This window comes from Mandrillus leucophaeus, unplaced genomic scaffold, assembly GCF_000951045.1.
Source record: "Mandrillus leucophaeus isolate KB7577 unplaced genomic scaffold, Mleu.le_1.0 Scaffold1049, whole genome shotgun sequence".
Taxonomy (NCBI): domain Eukaryota; kingdom Metazoa; phylum Chordata; class Mammalia; order Primates; family Cercopithecidae; genus Mandrillus; species Mandrillus leucophaeus.
This window is the reverse complement of record NW_012098643.1, coordinates 92556-101450: the sequence shown is the minus strand read 5'-3', so window position 1 is coordinate 101450 and position 8895 is coordinate 92556. Positions and strand designations below refer to the sequence as shown.

At 42.4% G+C, this 8895-nt stretch overlaps 1 protein-coding gene across 1 annotated transcript in view; it reads left to right on the top strand.

Moving 5' to 3' along the window:
* Positions 1–6953: 6953 nt before the first annotated feature.
* The window catches only part of LOC105540442 (cornifin-A-like), a 13532-nt gene continuing 11590 nt past the window's right edge, over positions 6954–8895 (top strand). The window contains exon 1 of the mRNA XM_011981099.1: positions 6954–7243. Coding sequence (XP_011836489.1) covers positions 6954–7243 — 290 coding nt within the window. The remainder of the gene's footprint in view (positions 7244–8895) is intronic.

Genomic DNA, 8895 nt, shown 5'->3' with positions numbered 1-8895 from the left:
TCTATTTGGAATTCCTGTTTCTTTGTGATTTGGTCTCAGTAGGTTTTGTGTTTCTAGGAATTTATCCATTTCATCTAGGTTACCCAATTTGTGGGTGTACAATTGTTCATAACACTCCCTTATAATCCTTTCATTTCTGTAGAATCACTATAATGTCCCCATTTTCATTTCTTATTTTAGTGGTTTGAGTCTCTCATCTCTTTTTCCCCTATTCCATTTAACTAAAAGTTTTTCAATGATGTTAATCTTTTCAAATAACTATTGTTTTATTGATTTTCTCTATTGTTTATCTCTGTTTTGCTTATCTCTGTTCTAATCATTATTTCTTTCCTTCTGCTAGCTCTGTTTAGTTTGTTCTTTTTCTAGTACCTTAAGTTGTAAAGTTAGGCTGTTGATTTTAGATCTTACTTGTTTTTTTAAGGTAAGCATTTATAGCTATAAATTTCCCCCATGGTACTGCTTTCATGTTTTAGGTTTTGATATGTTGTGTTTTTGTTTTCATTCATCTCTAAATATTTTATAATTTACATTGTTATTTCTTCTTTGATCCACTGTTTAAGATTGTGTTAATTTCCATAAATTGGTAAATTTTCCAGTTTTTCTTGTTATTGACATCTAACTTCATCCTGCTCATTGAAAAAGATACCTTGTGTGATATATATCTTTTTAAATCTACTGAGACTTAATTTTTGTTCTAACATATATTTTATCCTAGGAAATGTCCCACATACACCTGAGAAGAATGTACATTCTGTTGTGGGATAGAGTGTTCTGTGTATATCCGTTAGATCTAGTTGGTTTACTGTGTTGTTCAAGTCCTCTATTTCCTTACTTATTTTCTGTCTGCTAGCTCTACTCATATTGAGAGTGATATACTGAAGTCTCTGGCTATTGTTGTGGAATTGTCTATTTCTCCCATCAATTCTGTCAGTTTTTACTTTGTATATTTGATGGTGTGATATTAGGTAAATAAATGTTTGTAATTATTATATCTTTCAGCTGTATTATACCTTTGGATGTGTGTGTGTATATATATTTTTATATATATATATCCTCTTTTTCTCTTACAACTTTTTTCCATCTAAAGTCTGTTTTATCTGATAGTAATATAACTGCCTCTGCTCTCTTTTAGTTACTATTTGCATAAAATATCTAATTTCATCCTTTCACTTTCAACCAATTTGTATCATTGAATCTAAAAAGAATTTTTTCTAGACAGCATATAATTGGATCATGTTTTCTAAATCATTTTGCCCATCTCTGTCTTTTGATTGGAGAATTTAATCCACAGACATTTAATTCAATTACTGGAGGGGAGGGGCCAAAATGGCCGAATAGGAATAGCTCCAGTCTGCAGCTCCCAGCAAGAAAAACACAAAAAGTGGGTGATTTCTGCATTTCCAACTGAGGTACCCAGTTCATCTCATTGGGACTGACTAGGTGGATGGCATGACCCAGAGAGAGCAAGGGAAAGCAAGGTGGGGTGATGGTTCACCTGGGAGGTACACAGGACAAAGGGACCACCCTCCTCCAGCCAAGAGAGGTGGTGAAGGACTGTTACCCACCCAGGGTACTATGCTTTTCCCATGGATTTTTGTAGTCCAAGAATCAAGAGATCCCCTCACGGCCCTACACCATCAGGGCCTTGGGTCTCAAGCACAAAACTGGGCAGACCCACCACAGCTGCTCCCATTGGAGGCTGTTTGGGCAGGTACTGAGCTGCAGGAGTTTTTACCTACTCCAATGGCATGTGGAACTCCAGTGAGGCAGGAGAGACTGAGTTCCTGCGGGAAGGGGTAGCTGCCATTACTGTAGTTCTACTTGGTGGTTTTCCCCTGTCAGTGTTAAGGAAACTGGGAGGTTTGGACTGGGCAGTACTCCCCTAGCACAGCACAGCAGCAATGGCAGATCATGGCCAGACTGCTTCTTTAGGTGGAAACTGGATCCATCCCTCCTCACCAGGCAGGGCTTCCCTGCAGGAATTCCAGCAACTCCAGCTAGGGGTTTACAGACAGAACTGTCATCTCCCTGGAACAGAGCACCTGGGGAAGTGGCAGCCATGGCCTCAGGTTCAGCAGACTTAATCTTTCCTACCTTCTAGCTCTGAAGAGTCCAACTGATCTGGATGACAGGCATTCTCCCAGCACAGTGCACCAGCTCTGCTAAGGGACAGTTAGATGGCTTCCTTAAGCAGGTCCCTGATCCCATGCTTCATGACTGGGTGAGACTTCACAACAGCTGTTGCCAGACACCTCACACAGGAGAGTTCCAGCTGGCATCAGGTCAGTACCCCTCTGAGACGAAGCTTCCAGAGGAAGAAGCAGGCTGCCATCTTTGCTGTTCTGCAGCCTCCACTGGTGATATTCAGGCAAACAGGGTCTGGAGTGGACTCCCAGCAAACTGTAGCAGACCTGCAGAAGAGAAACCTGACAGTTAGATGAAAAACAAACAAACAGAAAGTAACAACAACATCAACAAAAAAGACCCCACAAAGGCGGGGCATGGTGGCTCATGCCTGTAATCCCAGCACTTTGGGAGGCTGAGGTGGGTGGATCACGAGGTCAGGAGATCGAGACCATGCTGGCTAACACAGTGAAACCCCGTCTCTACTAAAAAATATAAAAAATTAGCCAGGCGTGGTGGCGGGCACCTGTAGTCCCAGCTACTCGGGAGGCTGAGGCAGAAGAATGGCATGAATCTGGGAGGCAGAGCTTGCAGCGAGCTGAGATCGCACCACTGCACTCCAGCCTGGGCGACAGAGCGAGACTCCATCTCAAAAAGAAAAGAAAAAAAAAAGACCCCACAAAAACCCTATCCAATGGTCAACAGCCTCAAACGTCAAAGGGAGATAAATTCACAAAGATGAGGAAAAAGCAATGCAAAAAGGCTGAATATTCCAAAAGCCAGAATGTCTCTTCTCCTCCAAATGATCGCAACACCTCTCCATCAAGGGCACAGAATGGGGCTGAAGCAGAGATGGATGAACTGATAGAAGTAGGATTCAGAAAGTGGGTACTAACAAGCTTCACTGAGCTAAAGGATTATCTTCTAAATGAATTCAAAGAAGCTAAGAACCATGATAAAAGATTACAGAAGCTGTTAACTAGAATAACCAATTTAGAGTGCAACATAAAGGACCTGACTGAGCTTAAAAACACAGCACCAGAATTTTGTGATGCAAACACAAGTATCAATAGCCAAATTGACCAAGCAGAAGAGAGAATATCAGAGCTTGAAGACTACCTTGCTGAAACAAGGCAGGCAGACAAGATTAGAGAAAAAAGAATGAAAAGGAATCAATAAAACCTCTGAGAACTATGGAACATGTAAAAGACAGAACCTATGACTGATTGGAGTACCTGAAAGAGACTGGGAGAATGGAACCAAGTTGGAAAATGCACTTTAGGATATCATCCAGGAGAACCTCTGCAAACTACCAAGACAGGTCAACATTCAAATTCAGGAAATCCAGGCAACCCCAATAAGATACTCCACAAGAAAATCTGCCCCAAGACAGATAATCTTCAGATTCTCCGAGGTCAAATAAATGAAGGAAAAAATGTTAAGGGCAGTCAGAGAGAAAGGCCAGGTCTCCTACAAAGGGAAGCCCATCAGACTGTCAGCGGACATCTCAGGAGAAACCCTACAATCCAGAAGAGATTGGGAGCCACTATTCAATAGTCTTAAAGAAAATAATTTTCAGCCCAGAATTTCATATCCAGCCAAACTAAGCTTTATAAGTGAACGAGAAATAAAATCCTTTTCAAACAAACAAATGCTGAGGGATTTCATCACTACCAGAACTGCCTTGCAAGAGCTCCTGAAGGAAGTACTAAACATGGAAAGGAAAATCCGTTACCAGCCACTACAAAAACACTGAAGTACGCAGACCAATGACACTATGAAGCAACTACATTAACAAGTCCACAAAATTAACCAGCCAGCATCATGATGACAGGATCAAATTCACACATAACAATATTAACCTTAAATGTAAATGGGCTAAATGCCCCAATTAAAAGACACAGAGGGGCAAGCCGCATAAAAAGATAAAGGCATTAACTGACTCCTTAATAAACGTCATAAAGATTATAAAAGGTTTCTGGAAGTTATATCTTATGGTCAAGATTAAAATTTTATAGATGGTTTATAAAATTTTGAAAAACAAATTTAATTGACTTCATGCTGTTTTTATTAGGACTTATTATTTGGAAAATTAAGTATCCTTATTATGCTTCAAAAACTACAGTATACCTGTTGTTAGATTCCAGTCTTGCCTAATGTTCCTCAACTGTTATTATTTTCTACAGTTTGGACCAAATTCTAATTTTCTTGGCTACAAGTCTTCAAAATAATGTTTTCAATTCTTTTCCTTCTTTTTCCCCTCATTTTTCCTAATTGGGAGTTACTGAAACCTAAGCTGTGCTTTCTTAAAACCCTACAAACTGAAGCTAGACAACTTAAACTTCGGAAGAAAATAACAGCAACCTATTTACATATACAAGCCAATTTCATACCTGCCTACTAATGTATGGACTTCAGAGTAATGCACCCTATATCAATTTTCCAGGGTTTTCCTTTTGTTTGTTTTTCTCCCTTCCTCCCCCTATTTTCTCTTCATACAGCATGAGACTTCACAGCCTGCTAAAATGAGCTTTCCTAATAACTCAGGACCTACCCATCTAGGAATAAACCATCCTAGCCATGAGAGATCAGGTGAAACCTGGGAACAGAGACTCAATTTCTTCTAAAACGCTTTCTCCAAAAGATTTTTCAAAAGAAAAGGGGGGAAGAATGAAAGGCAAATAAATCTTGGGGCCCCCAAATCACTAAGCTAAAGGGAAAAGTCAAGCTGGGAACTGCTCAGGGCCAACCTGCCTTCCATTCTACTCAAAGTCAACCCTCTGCTCACTGAGATAAATGCATATCTGATTGCCGCCTTTGGAGAGGCTAATCAGAAACTCAAACGAATGCAACTATTTGTCCCTTATCTACCTATGATCTGGAAGCCCCCCTCTCTGCTTCCTGTTGTCCCATCTTTTCGGACCGAACCAATATTCATCTTACATGTGTTGATTGATGTCTGATGTATAAAACCAAGCTGTGATCTGAGCACCTTAGGCACATGTCTTCAGGACTTCCTGAGGCTGTGTCATGGGCATGCGTCCTCAACCTTAGCAAAACAAACTTCCTAAATTAACTGAGACCTGTCTGGTTTCACAGCTGGAATGAAGGTAAAGCAGCCCTCCCCAAATCCACTTCCTTATAGCAGGGGTTATGAAAGCCCAGTTGGCCAGAGACTCCTAACCAGACCTGAGAGGCCAGGGAGCTCAATATTCTGAGGTAAGACTTCCCACCTGAAACTGCTTAATATTCACTTAATTGTATCTTATTTGGATTGGAGTCTCCTTGCAATGCTAAGGCTATAGTTATTTGAAGTGGATTTGCAGTTTGTACTTAAGGGTACTAAAGCAGTTCGTCTTGAATTCCCACTCAGATTACAGCTGTGGGACAGGGACTCAGAACTGGGAAGTGATTTATTTTAGAGTGCCATTCCTTGAGCAGGAGGAATGAATTAGACTCCATGCCCAGGGCACTTTTAGTGATATTTTAATCATCTGTATGATTTTGAGAATCGTCAGCATCAAAGGCACTGCACTAGGCAATTTGGATGTTCAAAACTTAAATCTAGGTGCAGTGGCACATTCTGTAGTCCCACCAACATTGGAGGCTGAGGCTGGAGGATCACTTAAGCCCAGGAGTTTGAGGCCAGCCTATCAACATAGCAAGACCCCATTTCTTAAAAAGAAAAAGAAAAGTTAAATTCTTCCTTGCTACACAAATCTATGATCTATCAGAGAACATAACACGTGCACAAAATTGGCAAACATACAACATGGGGAGTGATAGTAGAGAGGACAAATCATGTACCATGCTGTGGCTAAATAAGGAAAATGAGTGTAAGGTTCTTGTATCATTTCGAACCCCAAGAACATGCCAACAGACAACATGAGACAAAACATGCTGTTTTAATGAGCGCCTGGGTGCAGGCGAGCTGAGGCCCAAAATGGCATCAGCCCCAAGTGAGGACAGGGCAAACGTTTTATAGCCTCCTGTAAGCAGGAAGTGTCCTAGTCTGACGCAACTGCTACATTGTACCTGGATGGCCTCTTTCAGGATCTTCAGGGGTACGTGTCTTCCAGCCTGGGTAGGTGTCTTCCAGCTGGGGTAGGTGTCCTCCAGCCACCTCTCTTCCTGCTTCTGCTATCTTGCTGACACACGCTGCTGACGCAAGTGGCCTTGCGCCTTGGGACTGGTCCTGAGAAGGGAGGAGTTATTCACCTCCTTAAACTTTCAGGCCCCAGGAGAATCTTACAATGAGACCATCAGGGAGGACAGCCATGAGGGGTGGGCAGGTGCAGAGAAGTAGTGTCGGCGTGGAGAGCCTTCCAGAAAATATGTGCAGTGGGCACCATGTGAAAACAGGGTCACAGCTGGATCATATGGGCCTCAGGAGGAGGTTTAGATGGAGTTTTCCTATGAGAACTATGGCACTGCATAAGGTAGGCATGACTGAGTAGACTTTAGACTATTGACCTTTCCAAATTATTGCAAATCTGGGGCGTCCCATCAGTCCTCAAAGGCTTGTTAGGCTCCCTCGCTAGTGTATGCTCTTAGATATACCAGGAAAAATGAAGCTTAGAGGATACGACTTATATGGAGCAGAACAAATCAACTTTAACTCTCTCCCTTTGAAACTGCATGGGGATTATCAAAGTTTCCTTTGATATTAAATTCAGAAAACAGGAAGAAAGAGAAGAGCCCAGGAGTTCAAGGTTCTCATTCCTCTGGGGACATGCAATAAGATGTTTGGCATTGAATTTAGCTTCATTCCTACTTAATCAAAGCACTGAATCTACTTTTTTGTCTCTAGGTCCAGCATCCTTTGAAGCATGAGTTCCCACAAGAAGAAGCAACCCTTTACCCCACCCCCTCAGCTTCAGCAGCAGCAGGTGAAACAACACAGCCAGCCTCCCCGTCAGGAATCATTTGTTCCCATAACCAAGGAGCCAGGCTACCCAAAGGTTCCACAACCGGGAAACACCAAGATTCCAGAGCTAGGCTGCACCAAGGTCCCTGAGCCAGGCTGCACCAAGGCCCTTGAGCCAATCTACACCAAGGTACCAGAGCCGCATCCTTCAACAGTCACTTCAGGCCCAGCTCAGCAGAAGACCAAGCAGAAGTAATGTGGTGCACAGACAAGCTCTTGAGAAGCCGACCACCAGATGCTGGACACCCTCTTCCCATGTGCTTCTGTGTCTTAATTGTCTGTAGACCTTGTAACCAATATATTGTCACCCCAAGTCATAGTTTCTCTCTTATTTGTATCCTAAAAATATGTACTATGAAGCTTTTGTTCACACACACTCTGAAGAATTCTCTAAGTCCCTGAGTTAAACAGAAAGTCTTAATGGTTTTTCTGGTCTTCAGCTGCTCAGGGTTCATCTGAAGATTCGAATGAAAAGAAATGTATGTATCCCTCATTAAATCGCTTTTAATTGCAGTCTTGGCTGTGTGTGTCATTGACTGAATCTTCCTCCTTCCTTGTTTCCCCACTGTGAGTTAGGGCCTACAGAGACAGAGGAGTTGGTGTAGAAGTCATCTATCTAAACCCAGTACTGTATGTTTCTATGTGTGTGGAGGGGTACACTTGGGGGTGTTCCTGGAATGGCAATGGGTATTCTGTGATGGTGCATAGACATTGTCACTTTGGGAAGCCACAGGCTCTTCTCTTGCACTGAACTGAGTCATGCCTGGGTCCCATGGTGCCTGCTCCAGGCCACTTCTAATCCTTAGTATCCTTCCCACTAATTTCCTGTCTATTCCTAGAAAACTTTACCCCTACATATTTGAACTTGATATTCTATTTTTCTTTATTGATTTTACCTTCCAGATACCCCAACACATATAGACATACACATACACACTCATTAAAAGGCAGATTCATTTTAAATAGTCACACACTCACATAATCACTCACACAAGCTCTACTCTCATTAGCTCAGGCAATGTTACCTTTTGCTGGGTATCCGCCATGTACAGGGAGGTCTGAAGCTGGAAGAGCAAAAGGGAGTGGAGGATACACAGTGCCTTCCTTGCATAATTTTGCAGTCTTGTCTAGAAGTTAGAATAAGGAAGGAGACCACCCCTCATATCATCTTATGCCCAATTTCTGCCTCCAAAGAAAGAAGAAGTAAAAACTAAAAGGCAGAAATGAAATCCACAGGCAGACAGCCCAGCACCGCACCCTGGACCTGGTAGTTAAAGATCGACCCCTGACCTAATCAGTTCTGTTATCTATAGATTACAGACATTGTGTAGAAATGCACTGTGAAAATCCCTACTTTGTTTTGTTCCGATCTAATTACTGGTGCATGCAGCCTCCAGTCACGTACCCAGTGTTTGCTCAATCAATCACGACCCTCTCACACGCACCCCCTTGGAGTTGTGAGCCCTTAAGAGGGACAGGAATTGCTTGGCTCAGGAGGTTGGGCTCAGAAGTCTTGCTGATGCCCCTGGCGGAATAAACCCCTTCCTTCTTTAACTCGGTGTCTGAGAAGTTTTGTCTGCGGCTCGTCCTGCTACAAGGACATTCATATCTTTCTCACACAAACAAATACGCACTATACAGTCTCTCTCTCTTTCTCTCCCCCATCCCTCTTTTTCTTTCTCTCCCTCAGAATAACCCACAGAAACAGATTTGTTGTGTAATTCCAGACAAGATGTGGGTTTTAAGCAGGGATTAGGATTACACAATTTAGGTGAGGTGAATAACTGGCCACCAACTTAGGAAAGAGTAGGTAATTAAGGTATAAAACCTCAGGAGTGAAAGGA